The sequence below is a fragment of the Sphaerodactylus townsendi genome, linkage group LG07 (genome assembly GCF_021028975.2).
Source record: "Sphaerodactylus townsendi isolate TG3544 linkage group LG07, MPM_Stown_v2.3, whole genome shotgun sequence".
NCBI lineage: Eukaryota > Metazoa > Chordata > Lepidosauria > Squamata > Sphaerodactylidae > Sphaerodactylus > Sphaerodactylus townsendi.
In genome coordinates this window covers 44,448,762-44,473,647 of record NC_059431.1, presented here as the reverse complement: position 1 = coordinate 44,473,647, position 24,886 = coordinate 44,448,762, and the positions used below count along the sequence as shown (strand labels likewise).

General features: G+C 40.6%; 1 protein-coding gene across 1 annotated transcript in view; it reads right to left on the bottom strand.

Moving 5' to 3' along the window:
* Positions 1-24,886, bottom strand: part of ADGRV1 (adhesion G protein-coupled receptor V1) — a 301,407-nt gene that overhangs the window by 60,601 nt on the left and 215,920 nt on the right. The window contains exons 84-85 of the mRNA XM_048504356.1: positions 21,071-21,187; positions 14,282-14,460 (exon numbers count right to left, since the gene is read on the bottom strand). Of these exons, the coding sequence (XP_048360313.1) occupies positions 14,282-14,460; positions 21,071-21,187 (296 nt within the window). The remainder of the gene's footprint in view (positions 1-14,281; positions 14,461-21,070; positions 21,188-24,886) is intronic.

Below are 24,886 nucleotides of genomic sequence, written 5' to 3'. Positions count from 1 at the left end.
GGAGGACGGTGATTCAGTCGCACACACAATGATTTTAGATGGGGGCGGGCGAGGGTGCTGATTCTCAGCACCTGTTTTGTGTTCAGAGTCATGTAAAACTAAAATAGTGAAAGTGAGTGGGGGAATGGGGCGAGATTCAGTCAATCTGAATGCAAGAAATGGAGGCTGCCCGCGCATACACGAAAGAGATTAGGAAGCGCTCACGGTGCTTAAGCTGTGCTTATGGGAAAGCCTCAGGCTTGTGGGGAACCATTCGAGGCTTCCTGCACCAGCCCTGACTCGATCAAAGGAAACAGCCGGGCAGCAGTGGGGAACTATAAGCAGGGTGAGAAACCCCACAGCAGATACACTTCCCTGGCTCAGCCACAGAGCATTTAGAAAGTGCAAAATCAGCCCTAGACACTTTTCAGGAGAATTGGGTGGACATCATGTATTTGTGTAGATGATACTGCCCTGGCAAGACATCCCTCCCTCTCCTAACAAATAAATTACCCAGGAATGAAGGACTATCCGTGGCTACCAGTAACTAAAGGGAGTCTCCAAGGCAGTCACCTATGAATATTAGCATCAGAAGGCAACATCAAGGGAAGGCCTTGGCCTCTTTGTTTTATTGCAGGATCTCCACAGGAACTGGTTGGCCACTCTGTGAGACAGGATGTTGGACCTGATGGACTGCTGGTCTGATCCAGCAGGGCTCTTATGTTCTTATGAATCAGACCCCTAACAGCAATTATTAGGAAACAGTGTTTGCTCCTGTCAAGTAAGACTATGTTATTTGTGGATCTCCCCCTTCTCTTTTAGTTTCTGTTCTTTTTTCTCTATCAGGTTCAATACAATTTGTATTTTCTATTGTGCCAGTTTTTTATTTAGTGTATTCTGTTGTATTAAAAATCTCCTCATAAATACTTTACTGCCATCCCCCACCTACCTCACAGGGTGTTTGTTGAGAGGGGGGAAGGGAAAGGAGATTGTAAGCCCCTTTGAGTCTCCTACAGTAGAGAAAGGGGGGATATAAATCCAACTCTTCTTCTTCTTCTTCTTCTTCTTCTTCTTCTTCTTCTTCTTCTTCTTCTTCTTCTTCTTCTTCTTCTTCTTCTTCTTCTTCTTCTTCTTCTTCTTCTTCTTCATAATCATCCCACACTATATTCAATTCCAGAATTATTCAAATTTAATTAAAAAAAATTCCTGTGGCTTCTGTTTTCCCTTTTTAACAGTCTCTAATTTTTCCAGTAGTGCTTCGTTTAATCTCCACCTAGATAACAGAACATTTTATTTTCCATGAGAATACTACAGCATTGTGGTATGAAAAAGTTTTAGGGCAAACATCCATCCTTTGTATATTTACCTCTACCAGCTTAGTAATGCCATATCAATTCTTGAATGAGATTTGTGTCTTTCAGAGTAAAATGTATATTCTTTGGGAGTACAATTTTTACGCCTCCATAAATCCTGCAAATTTAAGTTCTCCACCAAATCAAAAAAAGATATTGGAAGCTTACCTTCTGGCGGCATTTTCAGATTTCCTGTCTAACGGCGTCGAAAACAACTCCATTAAAATCTCCCATTAAATGTTTTCACATTTAAGTTCTAATAGTCTTTGCTCTACCTCTTTGTTAATTGTAGGGTTCTTTTTTTTTGTTTGGGACATGCATGCCTACTACAACAGTTTTAAGTCCTGCAATTGTAACCTCCACAGCCAACAGTGTACCCATGTAATCTTAAGATATATATATATTTTCAAATTGTGTTTTTACATGAAAAACCACTCTTCTTTTTCTTTTAAGATTGGAAGAAATAAATTCTTGGCCCAAAAATTTGTTAATCAGATATTTCTTGTTTTGTATTTTTAATGTATGTCTCTTGTAGGCATATTACATCCAATTTTAATGTTTTTAAATGTGAAAAATCTTCCTCCTTTTGGCAAATGAATGTAGTCCATTGACATTCCAAGACATATTTTTTATAATCCATCATGTTTATTTTTCTTGTGTGGTGTCAAAGTATTTTTTATATTTACAAAGGAACTCCTCAGATTTTAGAACTTCCAAGATCCTGTGTCTTTTGCCTTTAAATGAGACCCCCTCAAGAATTTCCCATCTACATAAAATGCCAATTTTTTTCAGTCAAGAATTTCTATTCTCCCCACTTCTTCAGAAGTCTAAATGGTATCTTCTTTAAGGTTATAATTTGTTTTGCATCAATATTCAAGTTGTTCATGTAATGAGCCTGTAAGACCCAGCCTCTCATGGATCTAGAATTAAACTGTACAAGGCAATCTCCTGGTAGTTTCTTCTGTTTGACATAGCAGAATTTATACGGGAAGCTTTGTCTATCTCTCCCTCCATTATGTTGTTCATTTGAGACTTGTTATTTTTGACTCATAAAACTATTGGCACTTTAAGCAGAATGCATATATTTTTTAAAAATCCCTTGCTCACAGTAAGGGGCTTTCCAGTGAGGTTGGATTTGCAAGTACACTGGTGAAAGAGAAACAAAAACTTTGTAAAGATTGATAAAGGTAAAGTCCAAACTGTGTTTATTGTTAAATGCAGTAATGTTTTTCTTTTCCTTTCCATTTCTCCCCCCCCCCCCCCAATAACCATACACTTTGAAAAAGAGAGCCAATAATTTGCATGGTTATTACAGGCACACCACTGAATTTTATTCTAAACAAAACTATGAAGCTGTGTAACTTTGATCTGGAGTTTTGCAGAAGATTGTAGGTGGGGTGAACAGGTCTGCCAGGTATTCAATACATAACAATGCAATTTACTGACGTAAACAAAGATACATAATAATTACTTTTAGTAAATCCTCAAGGAATTAATTTAGAGAAACTTAGGTACTGAATATAATACTGGAATCCAACACCTTAGCCCTATGAATTCAGAGGTAAACTCCTAATGCCATCATCCCAGTTCCTCAGGTAAAAAACTGAACTATTTTCACTCTTATTTTCTAATGCAAAGGATTTCATCACATAGAAAGAGAGATACCACACTTCACCCATAGACAATAATAATAAATACTAGTTTTCAGAAGAATACAGAAATATATATATTGTGTGTGACTGGTCTTTTAAAAAAATGTTTCAATGAGCCATTCTGAAAGATGTTCCAGGGTCCTTCCAACTCCTGTTCCATTGACTAGCTAGAAGGGATAAACTAACAAGGAAGATTTTTGTTGTCTCCACCAGGAAGTCCCTTCCAAATCAAGAGGTAAGACTCGGCTAGAACCTTTTGAGTAATGGATAGAAGCAATTGTCCTCTGAGACTTGAAGGGAGAAATGGAAAGCTCCATGCTTCTCTGGTTCCAAGTCAATGTGTTGAACTTGGAGGCTAGTTTAGACAATACCTGTCACAGCAAATCCCTGAACTTCCACATTAGTGGAGAGAAATACTGAATTAGATTAATGGAAAAAATAGAATTCAGTTTGCAAGACCTGCTGGTACTGACACCAGTATTATTCAAATGGACAGATTTCTATCCAAAGGAAATATAAGCTGGTCTCAACATTTTATTTCAAATGTTGTCTAAAATCTAAATCTAAAATCCTTGAGTATGCGAGATAATTGCCACCCTTCCGTTCGTGGTGCCTGCATGTGCTGCTTTTCTGCTCATGGTGTCTCCCTCCCTCCAAGGTTTCTCCCTCTGGTTTTTTTCACTACAGAGCCACCCCAAAGGGCACCACTTTTCAGCACCTGTCCATTGGTGGGGCAGGCCAGAGCAGTGAGGCGGGAAAACTGGCCCCCTTTCTGCTACGGAGGAGTTCTGCACAGCGGTGGAAGCCTCCGGAGCAATAAAGGGGCATTTCAAAAGAACCTCAACCTTGGCAGTTCAGGAAATTGTAGAGCAAAGCCAATGCTGCGGGACGGCTCCAGGGCTGAAACTTGGCAGCCACGCTACAGCACTGGGGGCAGTGCAAAACTCCTGATTGCATTGGGGCATTCCCCTTGCCAACAGAGGGGCAATTTCGGCATGCAAAATCAGCTTTAATAACCTAGTAAACTGCTGATACAAAAAACTCTGCCTGAGATTCTGGGCAGCTGCTGCAAATCAGAACACGGATGGAATGGTTTGACACATACAAGGCAGCGTCATGTTAGTATGGGCAACCAACATTCGAAAGTCAAATCCACTGTCAACTTTATAACATACACTTTTCCAGGCCTTTCATGTGGTATCATGAATAGGGGGGTGCATTCAACGAAGCAGAACTGAACCCCCAGTCCAAAATATCTTATATTGGGGATAGTGGTGGGATTCAGCAAGTTTGCACCACTTCGGCAGAACCGGTTGTTAAAATGGTGCTTGTAAACAACCAGTTGTTAAATTATTTGAATCCCACCACCAGAACTTGTTGTTAAATTATTTGCATGCCAACACTGATGGGGGGGGGGTTCTCTCCCCCTCCAAATATGGCAGCATTTAAAGGCCATTGAAAAACAGGTCCCAAATCATACAGAATTTTTCCAGCATGATCCAGGCCCTTTTTGGCCAAGCTGTCATTTAAAAGAGTAGGGAAATCCCCTCTCCCACTCTCACCTCACTTACCTAGAAGCTGTTGCCCCCTCAGGCCTTGACGTGGAACATGATGGTGGTAGCAGGCATGTAGCTGCACATGGGGCTCAGCACAGCCAAGCCCAGAATACAGATTTGTATTCTGCACTCGGAGGAGAAGCCTGTTGTACTTGAAAGTGGGCACAGCCAAGTGATGTACAGCCCAGCACTAGCAACTGCCTCAGGGCTCCATGTGGAACTTAGAGGTCATCACCACTGCTGTTGGACTCAAGGGAATGGGGATATAATTTGACTTTGTGTGTAATGGGCATAAATATTTTGGGAATCCTGTATATTTCCCATATGGGGGTTCAGGAATATCTAGGATTCTTGAAAAAAAATCAGGCCTCTTAGATCTGAACCTGAATTTTACACAATCATTTTTAACACCCCTTATCATGAACAAAATTATTTCCAATGGTTAACAAGACATATTATTAATTATTAATTAATTAAAATATTAGTCATCTTTCTATGTTATGGAACTCAAGGCAGCTTACAATGTAAATAAAACAAAGATGATATAAACACTTTAAAAGACCACAATTTAAAAGTAGATCTTTTAAATAAATGGAGCCAAGAATGGAATTCTACTTGTAGCACAATTCAGGGACATGGATGCCTGATCTCAGAATACATTTTTGCTAGTACCATTTTGGACAAGTGTAGCTATGTTTTATGGATGGAGCAGAGACAATGTCATGGCAATGTGATTTGTATCAGCTGCTGACAATTCAGTTTATCATACATATTACAAGGATAAGAAAACATAGCTGACTGACATGGAAAAGGAGGCAGGCAGATCTCCAAGGCAAAAAACAAAAACAAAAAAATCCCAACCCATCTCTCAGCCCTGGTTCAGGCATCATATTTTTCAATCACCAAACTATTGTTCTGTGATCTTGATTGTGAAATTTCCTCCCCACAGTGATCCACTGGCTACCAAGTTTGCTGAACTTTATATACCACAAAATAGTAAAAGTCAAAATTGTACCACAAGGCTACACCTTAATGCTGACAAAATAAAGCCTCCAACTGGAGTGCAATAACAACAGTCAACAGCAGACCCTGGGAACAACAGGAGTGCAATAACAACAGTCAACAGCCTGGTCTGGGAACAACAGGAGTTCAATAACAACAGTCAACAGCCTGGCCTGGGAAAGGTGGGTGTCAGTCTGGGGGAGGCAGCTCATGGAAGCTCATGCCTGGATTGGGGAAGGTGGCTCCTGACCAGTACAAGTCTTGTTCAGCCTGGGAAAGTTTCCTCTCAGCCAGTGGGAGCCAGCAGTAGAATGCAGATGGCTGCTCCAAGACCTAGTAGGAGTAATTCAAATAAGATGCACAAGGTTCATGGTTGGTTGACTCTTTCCACCTCCCTCCCTCCTTTTATGTGGAGGAGGCCTTGGTGAGCAAGGTCCTGGGCAGCGGGCTTTTACAAGAGCAACAGAAAAATGCTGTCTCATGCTCACAGATACAAACATTCACATACACAAGAGAAGTACTTCAGACATCTGGATGACATGCCTCCAGTAACAAAACAAAACAAGAAGAGGTTTGCAGCCACCTGGAAAGAATACTGAAAGTCATGTCCCACAACAACAATGCTCTACCAAAGGTTCTTTATTACTCAGTGTTCCAAAGTTACAGATGAGGGACTGAAAAAGGGAGCTGGCTACTTTCTGCTATGAAACTTAGATAGTGGTAAATGCACACTGGGAGGAACTGGCTCCCCCCATTTTTCCTCCCCCTTTCCAAGCAGGTATCATAGATTTGGAGGATTTAAAGATGCCAGAGGGACATCAGGAAGAGCTACCTGAACTAGGGGGAAAAGATAACCCAGAATGACCCTGAGAGAGGGGTGGGGCCTGGGAACAGAGAAGGGAGGTGAGCCACTGAAGATAGCAGAAGCACAGTCCTGGACTCTGGAGGAAGCAGCCATTTTGGGATTGTGTGCTTGCCCAGGGAGCTGACCCAGTCTTCCAAGTAATGGGAACTCTGTGAGGATTGTAACCTTCTAAGCATGAGAGCCTACCCTATTGTAACATCGAGTAGGGTATATAGGGTGAGAGAAAGAGAGGAACTGCCTTTACATCTCCTTTGTTTTGGAAACTCTTGCTCTATCTGGTGCAATGCTAAAACATACTTGTAACCATTCTATTTTTAATAAATACTTCTGAACCTTGGGCTCATTCCGCACATGCAAAATAATGCACTTTCAAACTGCTTTCAGTGCTCTTTGAAGCTGTGTGGAATGGCAAAATCCACTTGCAAACAGTTGTGAAAGTGGTTTGAAAACGCATTATTTTGCGTGTGCAGAAAGGGCCTTAGATGTGGGGAACAGTTCTCTATACCACCTAAGCCCCCACTGTTGTGGATGCGTTATCGGAATAGAAGAGCACCAGGAGGAAGGCTGGCAGTTGGCAAGCAGCTGTTCCTCCAGTGCCTCCAATCTGCCCTGTGGAACCCAGGAGAGGGGAAACAGGGGAAACCAAGGCTAGGTCTCAGAGTTGGAAAGGAAGCTGGGAAGCCCTGACCCTTCCCAGCGGAAAGTTCCTCAAACGATCAGGTGGTGGCAGCGGTTTACCCAGAGAGAGAAAGAAAGCCCTTTCCAGGAAAAGGTGGCAACCCCTGGTAGAGGCTTGGGGTAGAATAGGGCCTGCCGGGCAAAGCGGGCCTGTTCTGCCAAACATGCCTTCTATTTTCACAACTATACATTACTTGATGATTTCTTAAATCCAGGAAGAGGCCCACTATGGTCAGCTCAGCAATACACTGGTGGAGGTCTTTGCCCACTCAAACCACTGTCAAAGGACTACTTATAAAAAGGTGATGTCATACATGGAAAAGCTGCATCATGAATGGGTGTTTCCAATCATACAGAAATATCTCACACAGCAGACTTTCTGCTCAGTTATTCATAATCTTAAAATGACTGCAACACAACCAGTAAAAATACACTCCATTCCCCATGCAGATGCGTACATTACCTTACCACAACAAACCAACACCTTTATTTTAAACACGCTCAAGGCTTATCCCATAGATTCATGCCTGCTATTTTGGTGAGGGTGGAAGGGTCCTAACATTTTCATCACCCCAGATGGTCAATATGCGCAAAGTTATAAATAATGTTTGAGAGGAATAGGACAGGGGACTTTTTCCCCACCAAAGCCAGACATCTCCATTGAAGGAAGGAATAAAAGTTAGTTGGCACCTTGTTGTCTGTGACTGCGTAACTCTGATGGCACAGAATATAACACATACTAGCATAGCTGAAATACTACGCTCTTCAAGAACAGTGGGTGGCAGAAATCTGTTCTGCTTAGCTGCCTGCTGGTTATATTTCCACTGCACCTGTTTACACCCCTGTCTCAGAACTACAGGGTGCTATCAGCATCAGAAATCCTGAGGGAGGCATGTGATTCATCTTCCCTCCCTCTCCTTTTATTTCAGGGTTAAGGAATGACTTTAGGCATCACTGCTTTTACCACATTTTGTCATAGTAATTCCTGTCAATATCCCTGGGCAGACATGTTGAGGGGGGTATCTTTTTAGAAAGCATATGACAAAACCTTGCTCTAGTCCACCAAGTATGTAAAAATGTAAGCACATCCACATGCCACGACCTGAAATTATCTGTACTGTACTAAGCAGCACAGCTGGCAGCAGTGTAGTACCATGTGGTTAAATGGTGTGTGGTGCAATGGTTAGAATTTTGTATTAGGATCTGGGAGACCCGGGCTCAAATCCCCACTTTGCTATGAAAGCTTGCTGAATGACTTTGAGCTGTCACGCACTCTCAAACTAACTTACCTCATAGAGTTGTTCTGAGCATTAAATGGTAGAGAGAAGAATGAAGTAGATCCCTACTGTGGAAAAGGGGATATAAATGAAGAATATAAAGAAACAATAAATAAGAGGGTTGGAATGTAGAGCCAGCTGTATGTCCCAGTTAGGTGTACAGTCCTCCTCTGTCTGCCCAGGTATACTGCAAACCCTCATTGCCAGTATCACAAGTTGCCAACCAACATGTGCATGCATCGAATATCCTGATCACTTTTTTCCTAAGCAGTGACATACACTGTCATTGTAAAGGATTCAATGGTGTTGATGAGCGGGACAGCCGCCTGGCCTTGGGGGGGGTGGTACACCAAAAAAGCCTTTTATTTCTGCTTCTATGGAATTCCTTACAGTCATGGCCACTCCATGCTAAAGTTCCACATTACTTGGATGGGTGTGTATGATTTCCAGTTATTATTTTTGATTATATGATAAAGTAAACACCACTTTCCTCCAACCCTTTCCCCCGGAAGTGTAAAACAAGCATCTGTGCATGCAGAAGCAGCATTCAACAGATTAAGCATCAAGCATCAGTAGCTTGGTACTTTCACTTCTGGAAGTACTTTAATATTAAGCCCCTTACTCTAAATGAAATTGTTGCTCAATACAGTGTATTATGTGACTAGGGCTGCAATCCTAAGGACACTTTCCTGGCTGCAAGCCCCACTGAATAACACGGGACTTATTTCTGAGTAGATTTGGTCAAGATTGCTCCTCAGGCTGATGTCAAAGCAGCCGTTTGTATACAAGTATCTTTTAAAAATTCTTTCTTATAAATGTTCTGTGTGGTTATTTAAAATGTCTTGCAGACATTTTAAAAAGATCCGTTTTGGCTTTTTTGGTTTGCACTATGCGGGCAAATAAAGCTTTGGCACAGAAAGCAGTTCTTTTTCCTGCCTTCTCCCCTAGCTCTTACTTTCAGTTTCCACTGAACAGCTCAATCACACTCATGATTCATATCAAATAATAAGTATGGGATATTTTTGCCACAGGAAAGTCATAGTAATTCACAGTATCTAGTGCCGTATTGTGATTACAAGAAATCCATTAATGAAAACTACTTGTTTCCTTCTAATATATTTGTAGCATGATCATCACACTGACTTCAGATTCAGACACTTGGGTATCATTTCATTCTCAGATTTAGCATTTAGATAATGTTTTCATCAGAGTAAGTACCAACTGCTCCATCAGCATTACAAGAAAAAGGAGAGAGTGCCATAATGGAAACCAAAGGAGTCCCTTGGGGCATAAGCTTAAGTTTGCTCCTTAAAATTGATCCAATGTAAGTAAAGGGACTTATCCCAATTAAAAAAGGCAAATAAAATGTAAGCTTAAAAGCAATGCATTGACCAGGGAATACACTTTTAAAAGATTTTTATATGCATCCCAGTAAAGTTGTTGAAAAACTACAAGAAGTCTACCATAAAGGTTTTCCCATTGTATGGCCTCCCTGCTGGCAGATAACATTTGCAGAAAAGAAAAGAGTGAGTTGAGTGAGGGGCTCATAATGATTTGGAAAGCTTACCGGCTAGGAGTTCAGTTCAACTGAAAATTCAACTGGCGGGACGGCTGGGGGAGAAAACATGGGCAAATGTGGCAATGTCATTTTTGTGTAAAGCTTGCAAGTGACAAAGTGTAGCTCTAGGAATCACTGGAAACTCTTATGTTTCTGGAGATTCCTAGAGCTACCCACTGTCACTTCCAAATTTTACCTGGAAATGACATAGCAATGTTGGTGACATTTAAACAACAACTCCTACCACTCCTTGCTACTGAGGGTGGCCTATTATAGGCCCTGCCATGATTCACTGGGAGCATAACTGAGTCAAACTTCAGAGTGAGGTTAAGTTTGAACAAGCTTCATTGAAGCCAAAAACAAATTAACTCATTGGAGATGAGCCCATTCTGAACTGAGCCTGGGGGAGCTTGCCTACCAGCATATATAACAGTTTGTTTAGCTTTCTCAGTGTGTTTATCGGGAAATTCTGAATCTCAATGTTCTTATGATCAGAGTCTAGGCTACAGATATGGGATTCAGGTCCCTGATAAATGCTGGACAATTTTTACTACTCCTTTTACATTTGTAAATTTTCATGCAAAATTGTTAAGAGGAAAAGAAACACAGGACTTTGCATATTAGAAGTACTACATAAACTGAAAACAACACCAAGATCTATTCTATTTATTTTCATCTTCTTTGGAGCTTGGAGAATAGAGATTGTAGATCCTTTCACCAATCGTCCTGATTGCAAAGAAAATATGTGCCAGTTCTAGCAAATTTCTCTTAAATCCAATTCATGACATGGATCCCAAGGATCCTTTCTGCTAGTTTCCAGATGCAAGAGGGTCTTCTGCCAATGGAAAAGTCTTTTATTGGTGGAAATATCCTCTAACAGCAGAATGGATCCACAGAACTCAATTCCATATTTTCCAAGGAGTAAGTCATTCACACAAATAGTATTATATATTTGCACACGTAAAATTCACAAGACCAAATTCTGGGATCTTAAGTCTGTGTATGCCTGTTTTCAGAAGTAAGGCACTTTTTCTGTTCTGGTGCTAAGAACCAGAGTCCTCTTTTTCCTTTACTACTTTCCTTTCATCTGCTGAACTACTACCTGTTGCAGTCATGGTTTTCCATTTCTGACAAGGTGTCATCCTCACACAACATTAAACATACCTAAAAGAACAGATGAAACTGCTACCAAGGCTAACAGATGAACCACAGCAGAAATCAGATAGGTTATCGGCTATGTATGTTCTTCCAAAGTGAGTTATTCCATCAAAGAAGCTCCAAAGAACATGGGAACAGATAAACATACCAAACACCAGATATTTAAGATATTGGGGATACTACAACTTCTGGAGTTCTATTTTCATGAAGCTTGATAATGTATAATATTACTGTACTTCTTAAAAAGCTATATTATTAACACTACGGTTGGTGCAATAGTTTTAGCAGGGAGGAAATGGGACAAATTAGGGCTGCTAAGTCCCTGGTCAGATCAGGGGGGGAGGGGGTCCCTTGTCTCGAGTTCTCATTGTCACTCCAAATGATTACTGTCACTCCAAATGATGGCAGGAAAAAAAACCCAGTAGTTTCACCAGCATGACAATATCACTTCCAGGATAAACCTGGAAGTGAGGCACACCTCTCTAGGAACTGCAGTAAATTCTGTGGTAAACCATAAAGTTCCCAGAGATTCCTAGAGCTATCACTTCCAATGCTGCTCCTCCAACATATCTCTCCTCCTATATTACTATCTAGGTTTCTGAAATGCATTTAAACAAATGCTAAAATTCCCATATTTGTGTTTGAGCGGAAGATAATGTCTAAATTTAGTCAGACTAATTCTCATTCACATTTGTTAGCATTTATTGTCTCCAAGTAAGGTATTTTGATAACTGTTCTTTCAAATAAGAAGAATTCAGGCAATCCAGATTTCTGAGGGGGAGGAGGAGAGTCTTAAATTGAGCCACTATACACAGATAGGGTTGCTAAGCCTGGGCTGGTAATCACTGTAAAACCAGTGAGTGGAGGTGGCTATCAGTGATGGTGTGATTATCACTTCCAGGGAAAACTCAGAAACATCATGCCTCTCTAGAAATAACTGGAAACTGTATGGCAAAACCATAGGCCTGACAGCCATTTAATCTCCCCCCCCCCCCCATCGCACTCTAAGCAGTATCAGAAAACAGAAGTTGGGGGACTGGCAGTCTTAATCATAATTTTATATTGTGAAACTTGATCAAGAATTCTGCAGTTTTGCTCTCCTGTAAAAGTGGAAACTATGGTTAAACTGTGTATGATCATCCAAACGTGGACAATTTCACTTATGGTTAGTACGGTTAGTACAGCTGTCCAAACGTGGACCATTCCATTTACTATGTCTAGTTATGGTCTGGCAAACCAGAATCTAAAACCATTGTTTGAAGTTAGCTTATTAACCACAATTAGTGTTCATGTTGGTTTTGTATGCAGTATGAATGCAGGCACCCTGGCTTGATTCCCAGAGCTAATGTTGTCTACTGCCCAGATCCTGAAAAGAGGTAGTGAAATCAGTATTTGTTGAAGATTTGAGTGATTGTCTGAAATTCTGGTTTTAGCAAATGACAACAACAACAACATTTGAAGCTTTACAGGAAATCAGACACAGAAATCCAGTCACTAGTCTGAATAGCCAGCACAGACTTTTCGATGGAGCGCCCCTGTGGGAATGCAGAAGGGCAAGATTGCTGAGAGTGATGGCATAGAAATGCCTGATGGCCAACTAATCAAGTGCAGCCAAGAAGCAGCCTATAAATATCTGGACATTTTGCAGCTGGATGACATCAAGCACGGTCAAGTGAAAACGGTGGGCAGCAGAGAATATACCCAGAGACTCAAGAAATCCAAATTAAATGGCAGGAACACTATCAAGGCCATGAACACCTCGGCTACACCTGTCATCAGGTGCACCACTGGAATCATGAACTGGACACAGGTTGATTTGGATGCACTGGATAGAAAAACTTGAAAGTTTATGACAGTGCACTACGCTGTACACCCACATAGTGATACCAATGGACTATACCTGCCCTGAAGGGCAGGCAAGTAAAGCAAACAGTAGAGGAGGAGAAACATGTGCTGGCTAATTATTTGAATGAAAGTCAAGAACAGGCATTTACTGAAAGCCCAGTGAATCAAATAGGACTATAGAAAAAAATGTGATTAAAATGAGAACTGAAAGCTGGCACAACAAAGCACTGCATGGCCAGTTTCTGGAGAAAATCAAGGACAAGGCAGACAATGAAAGACTTGGTTGTGGTTAATAATTGGAACTTTGAAAAAGAAACTGAATCACTGATTTTAGCCTCTCAAGAGCAGGCAATCAGAACAAATATGATCAAGGATAAAATTGAAAAATCCCAGATGATGCAAAGTGCAGATTGTGCAAGGAAGCTCACGAAACTGCAGATTGCCTAGATTGAGTATGAACAGAGGCGCAACTCAGTGGCCAAGATGATCCACTGGAATTTATGCAAGAAGTACAAATTTAGGAAGGCTAAAAACTGGTGGGAGCATCATCCAAAGAAAGCCTTAGAAAATGAGAAGGTCAAAATCTTGTTGGACTTTCGAATTCAAATGGACATAAAGTGTTGGCACATAACACACCTGAAAATGACTATCATCGACACAGCAATATCTAGTGGCTGCAGGGTCGATGAACATGAGAAGGTCACTAAATATCACGATTTGAAGACAGAGATTCAGTGACTATGGCACAAACCAGCTAAGGTCATCCAAGTGGTACTCAGCACCCTGGGCACCATTCTGAAAACACTAGACCGCACTTGAAACGTCTTCAAATTGATAAAATCAACATCTGTCAGATTCAAAAGGCAGCCATGCTGATATCTGCACGAATTCTATGTTGATACGTTACAACATTCTAGGCCTCTGGGCGAAGCTCAAATTGTAATGAAAGGCCAACAACCAACTAAAGAACTGGCAGCTGTGATATCAAACAACAACAACAATAATAAACAAATTACAGTTTAGTGTTAGGCGTGAACTGATCTTTATACAAAATCCCAAATACAAAGCTATCTACCATTACCCTAAAATTTTCATATTCCAGACTTGAAAAAACCAACTCATTGGTTTTGAGAGTAACTTTATATATTGATAGCCCATGGAGAGGAAAAGGAATTGGAAATGGCTGCAAAGCATGAAAGATATCACAGATTAAAAATATACCTTTAATACAGCAGGATACTTTGAGATGGATTGTTAAAAATAAATACACAAATTAGGACTTAGTTTTATATAGTCTAGGCCACAGATAAAATGTTCACTCCATCTACATTATGATTATTTTAATATACAGAGACTTACAGATCGTTGTGGATCAGGCCATAAATCTGTGATATGTTGTGATGATAGACTCCTCGGAGGATAATTAAATGCAGAATCACAACAAAAGCTGGAAGACCCCAACCCAGAAGGAAAAACATCAGATAGCGCCGTTCTGTGTGTTCATCATTCATCACCAGGACATACCAGAAATTAACAGCCTAGGAAATAATTCAAAACATGGTCAATAAAAGTTTATATGAATTACTAACTATCCTACAAAATAAAAAAATCAGAAACGTATCACTATAAACATTCAATGTCAAAAAACCCTCTCAAATCCTGGCAGTGGTATTTATGCAAATTTTTGTTTTTGGTTAGGTTTGCCATCATCCCGACCTGGTAAAATCACTACAAATTTTTCATGGACCATCAAATATAGTAACATAGTGGTGCCTGACTACATTGCAGACAACAAGCCAGTCATGTAGATCTAGATCTAACCAGAACACAGACAAAAATCATTTTAAGTAGTTTTAATTTGGATGGAAAATTTTATTACAAACATATATTACGTGGCATGGTTCTTATTTATGCATGAGCACACAAACACAGCGGCTGAAGGGTAACAGTACAGTGAACTAAAAAAATAAAGCCCTAAGCATCACTGTACTTTCAGATCAGAAGCAAAGACACAACATCATTCAACTGACCTCAACCAGGGTTAGGGGCTTTTTGGCTCTAGCCCCTACTTGGTGAAACTTTCTGTCTAATTAGCCCTGAGCCCTGCAGGATTTAGTTAAGTTCTGCAGGGACTGTAAAACAGAGATATTCCACTAGACATACAGATGAGGCAGCAACTGTTAAGAAGACCTTCCTTCCTTCCTTCCTTCCTTCCTTCCTTCCTTCCTTCCTTCCTTCCTTCCTTCCTTCCTTCCTTCCTTCCTTCCCCTTTTTCCCTTCCCGTCTCCACCCTTTAGAGGACCTTGCTGTTGTGAGTTATTGATGGCTAGTGTGAGTTATTGGTGGCCACTGTCACCATCACTGTGAACCAACTCACCACTGAAATTACTGTCATATAGTAGATATTTAAATTGAATGCCATGGTTGAATGAAATTAGGATTGTGGTTTTAATTTATATATTACATATTTTATATTGTAATGCATTGTTTTGCATTGTTATTAGAAACAGTCCTAAGTTCAGAATGGCTGGGGGAGGGAATACGTTGAATAAAATTAATTGGTCATTAGGTACGTAGCGCTCTTCAAGTGACTGAGACAGGGACTCACTTTCAGTGCAGTTTCACTCACTGCACCTACAACTTGAATGTGAACCAAAACCAGTGTATCACTGCCAAAATGAATAAGATTTATGCACCATAAACAAAGGAATTATATGCATAAGCATGTATTTACACTCAAAAATTTCAAATGATGGGAGAGAGAACATGAACTATGGTTTTGCTCCAGTGCCCTATGATGTGTGTGCACTCTATGTGCTAGGACTATGTTTGAACAGATCATAATTAAACATGTCAAATATATCATGCAAACAGAAGACATTAGCCATACCCACTAACTCAGTCAGTAGCATATTCAAAATGACGAGCCCACTCACATTGCATTTATTCTTCAGTCACAATAATCTTTCAATCTGTCCCTGTCTTTATGTAATGTATCCATTTTAAAAAAAATCTCATATATACAAACATACAGGGAGAAAAAATTTTGGTCTGGAGATTTGTGAAAAGTTGTGGCATGTCAGTCTAAGATCTAGGTCATCTCTGAATGGCTGATTACCATGTAGTAAAGAGTATTGGCAACTCACAGCCAAACAGAAGTTAGCTTTCAAGAGAAAAAATGTTCCTAGCTCAGGAAAAATCACTAGCAAGGGTAGACAGAAACAAAAGTCATCAAAGCATTGTCAAAATAGGCAGGGTTTGTAATGTGAGATTCTTTTGCAGTTGGTCTAATGCAGACTGCACAGAATTCATCTGGTCTGTTCATAGACGACATGAAGGGCATATTAGGGGCTGAAAGACACCACTCAAACAAACTGTCATGGATTAACCACAGGTAGAACTTTTATAACTCAATACTACCTTAACTATAATGCACATGTGAAGAGGGGACTTGGACAAAAAGTAGCTGAAACTGTGTAGAGAAGGAGCCACTAGAGGAAAAAATTTCCTATCACTGCTTCTCTCCTGTCATAAGAACATAAGAAAGAGCCTGCTGGATCAGACCAGAGTTCATCTAGTCCAGCACACAGGTACTTGCAGTGGTCCACCAGATGCCTTTGGGAGCTCACATGCAGGATGTGAAAGCAATGGCCTGCTGCTGCTCCCAAGCACCTGGTCAAATCACTTCCTCTTAAAGTGCTGTTGCTGCTCCTGAGCACCTGTCAATCACTTCCTCTTAAAGTGGCCTTTCTAAAAATAAATATGATGTCAAGGAGGTGAAGATAACCCATAACTGAGTGATAATTCATCTGCTGGTAAGACACAGGAAGAACACAAATTTGTGCATCAACACCTGAATATCAGTGAGGGTCAAAGGGAGTTCTGTAGCCACATGATGCTGCTCATAAGATTTTTCAAACTGTGAGCTCAGCCTCAAAAGTGCCAACAGTAGTGTCAAGGAGGAACTCGGGCTATCCTCAAGCACAAATAACTTGAAAGGAAAGATGGGCATACATTATATATGTACAATACTGAAGCTTATATTACTACAGCGGCATAACGTTCTACAGTGGCATAATGTATACGCTAACTCAGGACACAAGACATTCCTGAAGCCTAAGTAGACTTCCTCCAGTCTCTTCCATTGGAGGAAGCTGGAAAGTTCCTCAGGGTAGAGGAAGGCTTCAAACTTTTGGTCAGTGAAATGGTGGGATATATGCCAATAATGGCAATTCATATTTACTTCTGATAGATTGAATGCAAAGGCTTCATTTCCCTAATTGTTGATAGTTGATAGTTCCATGTCTTAGTTGATAGTTCCATGGAAATGTCAACTCAATGCATGGCAGCTGTGAAAAAGGCAAACTCTATGCTGGGGATAATTAGGAAAGCAATTGATAATAAAACTGCAAAGATTGTCATGCCCTTATATAAAGCAGTGGTGAGACCGCACTTGGAATACTGTGTTCAGTTCTGGTCGCCACATCTCAAAAAGGATATTGAAGAGATAGAAAAAGTGCAGAGAAGGGGAACAAGGATGATTGAGGAATTGGAGCACCTTCCTTATGAGGAGAGGCTGCAGTGCTTGGGACTCTTCAGTTTGGAGAGGAGATGTCTGAGGGGGGATATGATTGAAGTCTATCAAATTATGCATGGGGTAGAAAATGTTGACAGAGAGAATTTTTTCTCTCTTTCTCACAATACTAGAACCAGGGGACATACATTGAAAATGCTGGGGGGAAGAATTAGGACTAATAAAAGGAAACATTTCTTCACGCAACACGTGATTGGTGTTTGGAATATGCTGCCACAGGAGGTGGTGATGGCCACTAACCTGGATAGCTTGAAAAGGGGCTTGAACAGATTTATGGAGGAGAAGTTGATCTATGGCTACCAATCTTGATCCTCCTTGATCTGAGATTGCAAATGCCTTAGCAGACCAGGTGCTCGGGAGAAGCAGCAAAGGTCATTGCTTTCTCATCCTGCATGTGAGCTCCCAAAGGCATCTGGTGGGCCACTGCAAGTAGCAGAGTGCTAGACTAGATGGACTCTGTTCTGATCCAGCAGGCTCTTTTTTAAGTCCTTATGTTCTAATGGTGGACTCTCCCTCCAGAACAAGGAATTTTTAATCAGTTGAAAACATCTCTTCCACTGGAGGAATGCTTTTTGCACCAGTAGAAGTGTTCATCATTAACTCTGGGTCCAAATGGATATGTTAAGATACAATTCCAAAATTTGTATAACACAAGAATATTGCTTCCCAATAAGACAGAAAAGTGGGGGGGGGGGGATGCCAGATGACAACTCAGTTGCTGTGCAGAGAGTCAGCACAAGAGAACTCTGATCTCCCTGACACAGCTTGTACAGTGAAACATATAAGGTCTTTATAAAACAATAAAGCTGTCACCTGACATCTTTTTTGGTTTGCTGGCACATTGCTAGATTAATCCTATTTTTCTTTCACTTCTCAGTAAGAAACAGACAATTATTATGTTGTACTTTAGCAGGCTCTCCAAAAAATCAGACTAGTAAATGGAATGGTCAGAAAACTGTCTTAATGCCCCATTGCAGGGGAAAAAGAGCTTGTGGGGAGTGGCACGGTTTCATGCCAGTGTGTTTGCCCCCTCTGCCATATACGGGACAGCCTGCTGGCGCAGGGAGTGAACATGCTAGCATCCAGTCACCCCTCAACTTAGCAGCAGCGCAAACCAGAAATGGCCACTGCTGCGGAGCTATGCTGCTGTCCAATTGGATGCCAGCAGGGCGGGGCGGGGCAGGGGAGGTGGGCCAGGGTGTTACTGGAGCCAGCTATAGGTAGCTCCCACCTGGGCTTTCATGCCAGGGGTGCCGTGATCAGCACCTTGGACATACGTCCCCCAAAACAGAGGCATAAGTCCATCTAGCCCCATGGAGGGCTTTCAGGTGGCTGGGAAGGTTTTCTGTTTTTTTCTATCTCCCCACACCACTTCTGGAGGGCCCTCTGGAGGGTGGCATGCCTAAGGCTTTCAGGGGCTGCCTGAGTACTTGAGAAAGAAATATAGGTACAGAAAATTTATTTGTATTTAAGTATTTAGGCTTTCCCCATATTATTTGCTGAGTAGACATTTTAATTCAACCACACATCCCCGGCTTTTCTGCTATCATTTTATAATATGTGAGGCTATTTCCTTCCTGTGACATTAAAATAACAAACAAACTTGCAGAAAACAACCCGCTTCATGGCCTTGCAGACAAAACTAGGCCATGGTCCAGCTCTAGACAGATGAACCCTGGAATTTATTTATCCCGCTCTGTTTAGTCAAGGAGCTGCAATCCCATTAATTCTCTTTGTTAGAACATGTCTCCTTATTCATGCAAATCAGATTGTTTCTAAGAACTGGTACTATATGTCCTCAATCCTGTTTTCTGTGTCTGTTTAACTATATTTACCTATCTTCTTATCTCTTACTACATGAATGATGACTCAGTCATGTGAAGTTTTGTATGAGTTTGGACTGTTTGTTATTTCCTGTCCAGTGTAATTTTTCATCTTGATAGCTATACGCCTTTTGATATTCCAAAATTAAATAGGTGAAATGGAAATACTGGATCTAAATTTAGCAAAAAATTTCCTATTACCATGGTGTAACAATAACCCATGTATAGAGACCAAAAAAGTACAGCCAGCCTCCTGCATGCCAGATGAAGAAACTTTTGCAGAGTTCACATTGCATTAGGAAATAAATTTAAAATGTTTGGTGGTGGGAAGTGCCTTCAAGTCATAGCCAACTTAGGGTGACCCTGTTGGGTTTCAAGGCAAGAGATGTTCAGAGGTGGTTTAGCATTGCCTGCCTCTACCTAGAGACCCTCGATTTCCTCAGTGGTCTTCTATTCAAATACCAACCACGGACAATCTTGTTTAGCTTCCAAGATTTGGCTAGCTTGGTCCATTCTGGTCAGGGCAACAAAATGATTTCCTATTAATATGAAGCTTAATGAAAGCCCAATTAAACTTAATTCATGTGATTGTTCTGTTTTGGAATGGAGGCCTCCGAGCAACCTTTCCAACTCGAGTGGACAATATTCTGAATTGTTAAAATCTTAAATACTTATACAGTTCATAAATTCCTCCCTCTCTCACATCAGCTCAATGAGCAACACAAAATGCCACTCCTGAGTGACAGGGGACTAGGGGACTTGGGGAATGACATGAGGGAGTCTGTGACAATTGCCAATTTAGGCGCTTTCCCCACTTACCTTAAGCCCCGCGCTACTCTCCTCAAGTAGCGCGGGGTCCAGCTGCACTCCCCACTTCAGGCGCGGCAAGAACACAGCAGCGCCGACGCTGCCTCTCTCGTGCCCCCTCAGCGCGCGTAATTCCTGGCGCCTTTTGAAATGGCGCCTTCTGACGCGGGGTTGTGGGGAAGCTGGAGCGCGCGCTGGGAATTGCGCATGCTGGGAATTGCGCGCAGCAACCCTTGGACAAAGGTAAGTGGGGAAAGGGCCTTAGTTTGACAATTTAAAAGGTATTTTAAGAACAGGTGTTTATTTCTTGTGAAACCTGAGAATGTAAACAAAATCCTAGGAGAGATGAGTTCTGCCACTTGACCTTTCTGGCTTAAAAGCTGTTAGAAGAGGGCTGGCCAAGTAAGTAAAGATAAATGCTTTCTTGAGGGTGGGAATTGTGCCACCTATTACATAACTTAGTCTGTGGACCCTCCAAACATCTATTTAATCCAACTTGGCAGGAACTAATGCTGGTCATATCATTCATTAGGGATATCTGACCAAAATATTAGCTAACGCTAACCAACCCTACACTTTGAAACTATAGTTTAATATGAGTTTTCAGTTCAGAATTAATGAGATTACGGAGACCTCAGGAGGTATTAAACAAGATTCAAATGGTGACAAGGTTTTTAGTAACAGTGGGATAATGTAGAAGAGGGAAATCTTTCCTGTGAGAGCAGAGGGGAATCCTTGACCCTGACCCTGGTAAACCACCCTGACCCTGAGTCCTTGACCCTGGGTGTTTGATTTGTTAACCATTTAGCATTACATTTGACTAAATTTCGAAAATGAGAGAATTTTGAGTAAGTGTATACAATGAACAAAAGTAAAAACACCATTTGTCAAAGCTGAGTGAGAGAGACTAATAGAATTACTAACCTGAATAAGCATCCAGCTGAACTGGCAAAGATAGAGGTAGTGGGTGATTGCACCCAAAGCTGAGCAGCTTTCCTCTGAGAGTTGCTGACTTATATAGGCTGAGGTCAGAAATGAGATCTGGGGAAAAAAATTATGTTGACACCAATTAACTATGATATCCACAAGAATGTCAGACCTTTTAGAATTGCCAACTTACTGAACTATTCTTTTAAGCTTTAGGTTTTGCGTAGTGTCACATTAGAATTCCCATAAATCAGGCTAAAGGTATATTAAAATCATTTTCTATTCACTATATCATAAGAAAAAAATTGGAACAAAGTAACCTCCGAATCCAACCCAAAGTCTCTCAATTTTTTCTCCAACTGATGCACCTACAATCCCACCTAAGCACTGAGTAATCTACACATCTCTCACATTTGAGAAAAAAGGCATTCCAATAAACAATGTTCCATAGTATCATTTTTGCCACAAGCACACAGGCATAAGGCACCTTCCTATAATAATAATTCAATGCTAAATGGGTATATAAATCAATCTAGCAAGTATAAAAGCTCTGCTATATTGGGGCACAGTCAATTGCCTAATGTAGAATGGGAGACTCCTGGGGTAGGATGATCCCAAGTAGGTGGGAGAACAAACTTTATGTGCTCTGAGAGCTTAGAGAATCCAAATCATATCAGCAATCCAAAATTACCATTCTAGAACTGCAACCCCAACTAATCTAATTCCAAAAATCTGAATCCCCAATGTAGATAATTTAGTTTCTGTCAGTTGCTTCCAAGAGCTGATATAAGAATCCTTTCTTAACAATGAAAGACAATCAGTGAATACAACCTTCAGAAGTGAATTTTCAGACATGAGTACAATTTTCAGCAACCTCTTAAGAGCTTTAGCTTCAAGGAAATGAACACCCAGTTCTGACTTCAAAACATTCCCCTCCACAAGTATATCTGCTAATTAATGTAATGTAATGTTGGTGGGAAAACCCACCACAACCAGTATATCTGCTAAGTTTGTGCCAAAATGTTATCACAGGATAGTCCATAGAGTTGTTAGTTTTCAACTAGAGATTTTCTCCTTAATGACCAGGACCTTAACTCCATAATCCATGCTATAAAGTACTCTGCATGGGGTTAACTTCAAAAGAATTCCACCTTGTCCGTCTGAAATATGACAAAAGGAGTGGGATCCAGATTTTCCCAGTGGTAGAATGGGATTTCCTGCTTCTCCTCTCCAGCTGCAGCCCACAGATCTTCATGAAATGCTGATCTAATAAGAAAATAAACCTTGAACAATGATGAGGGGGAACTATCTATCAAGATGTAGTCTATCAAGATGTAGAGGCTTCTTGGTGGTGCCCCAGTTATGCTGTTCCCTATGCATGGAAGTCAACTTGGTTCAAGACTTTCAAATGACAAATGTCTTAATTATTATTTCAGAGTCTATCTTGATCCAGAGTCTATCTAGATTCTCTAATTAAGATAGTGTTTAGAAACACTGTGTTTAAGCAAGGAAACTGATGTACATTTATTTCATTTTCCAGAGTTTGAGGATGTTTATTAGCATGATTAAGTGATGAACTAAGAAAGTAAGTAAGATGGGAGTCTTTCTAATCACTGACAGTAGCCTGTAGGCTTTACTATTTTCCACAGTGTGATTACAGATTTTTATTGTAGATACCACCATGAGCCTTTGAAAATTTGTCAAAGCCTGATAATTACTGGACACTGGCTAGCTATATGGGTTTTCAACACCATGTTGGACACATTCAGTTCATATCAGATAAGCTATTCATTCTTTTGAAATTGACCTTGTGCCATTGTGTAAGTAATGCTTGACTGGAATTGGAACATCTGGGGCAAAGCTTATTATTTAGCCTCCTTGTTTATGTTTGTAAATTTTACTGAAGTAAATAGTTGAAGAATTCATCCCTAGAATCATAGAGTTGGAAAACACCCGAAGGGCCATCAACCCCCTGCAATGCAAGAACATACACACACAATCAAAGCACTCCTGACAGATGGCCATCCAGCCTGTTTACAAACCTCCAAAGAAGGAGACTCCACCAAGGTAGTGCATTCCACTGTCGAACAGCCCTTACTGTCAGGAAGTTTTTCCTGATGTTTAGGTGGAATCCCTTTTCCTTCACTTTGAACCCATTACTCCTGGTCCTAGTCTCTGGAGCAGCAGAAAACAAGCCTGCTCCCTCAACATGAAATCCCTTCAGATATCTAAACATGGCTATCATGTCACCTCTTAACTTTCTCTTCATCAAGCTAAACATACCCAGCTCCCTAAGTCTCTCCTCATAGGGCATGGATTCCAGACCTTTACCATTTTGGTTGCCCTCCTCTGGACCAGTCCCAGCTTGTCAATATTCTTCTTGAATTGCAGTGCTTGGAACTGTACACAATATTTCAGGTGAGGTCTAACCAATGCAGAATAGAGAGGTACAATTAAATCCCTCAATCTAGACACTATACTCCTATTGATACAGTCCAAAATCGCATTGGCTTTCTTATCCGCCACCCTGTTTGACTGCAAGCCATATATTGTGCAATTTTGCTTCTTTCACTTATTCTAATTGTACAATCCCTGCACTTTTGTGTAACATGTTATCTACTTTTATGTCATACATGGTGAATTGTTCATTAACACATAAAGTTGCTTACATCACGTCAGACTACTAATTCATCCAGCACAGTTCTGTGCTCAGACAGTCCTCAGATCTGCTGCTTGTGGTCCCCTCACTAGAGAGGCCAGGGATTGCTTGTTTTGTTTCATTTTTGTGTTTTCATGTATCTTATTGTAAACTGCTAAAGCCACTTTTATATGGAATGGTAAAGAAACATAATAAATAAACGATTTGTTCAGAAGTCAGCACTGGTCAGTTTGATGTTCTTAGGCACATAATAAAATACACAGATCTTTCTTCAGTTTCCTCCCACTGTGATTATTTAGAGTTAAAATAAATTCTTACTAGGCAGAGGAAAATATCAGCATGTGTCTACTGTGAATAATGTTGGTTTTGGAACATTTCTTCTCAAGATCACATTGTTTCCAACTGAGCGTCATGAACTTGCTTCATGGACTTGCATTATAGAAAATGTCTCTTTTAATGCTTCTGTTTCGGTTAACTACAAATATAGCAGCTGCAAGGTCATTAATGGGTTTTATTAACACTAATAATAGAAAATATAGTCTTTGAAAACAGTTGGTATTAATCTTTCACTATTTCTTGAACAAAGACTAAAACAAACCACTGAGTTCATTTAAGAACTCTGATGAAGCCTCTTTTGTTATAGCATAGCACACATCTGATCTGTACTATTTAAGCGCACCAGACAACTAAAAGCAAGAAAAGAACAAAAGGCAGATCTAATGTATTTTCTTTGTTGATTTTATATAAGGTTGGGTTCCAACTGTGGTACATGGGTTCTTCATATGGGTGTTGGGAAGATGCACAACACACTATAATCAGGGATATGAGGTTGACAGGTTCCAAGATAGCAAGGGCCTATCACTATGAGGGTGGGTTTGCAGGCATGTGTCTACACTAACTGCAAATGACACACATGCAAATGACATAGCATGAAATGCTTCTGAAGAAAATAAGAAAACAGCTGGGGCTATAGTTGTGGATTCCTTGATCATGAGGAGGAGGAAGAGATTGACAGTATGCTTTTTTGTCAGGCTCTCCAAAGTCTTCAAGGCACTGTTTCTCCTAAGCAATACTAAACTGCTGAAAAAAGGGGAGAAGCTTCAGAGCTTGTAATTTGGAAATATTCTTTCTTCAGGGTTCAAAAGAAAGCTGAA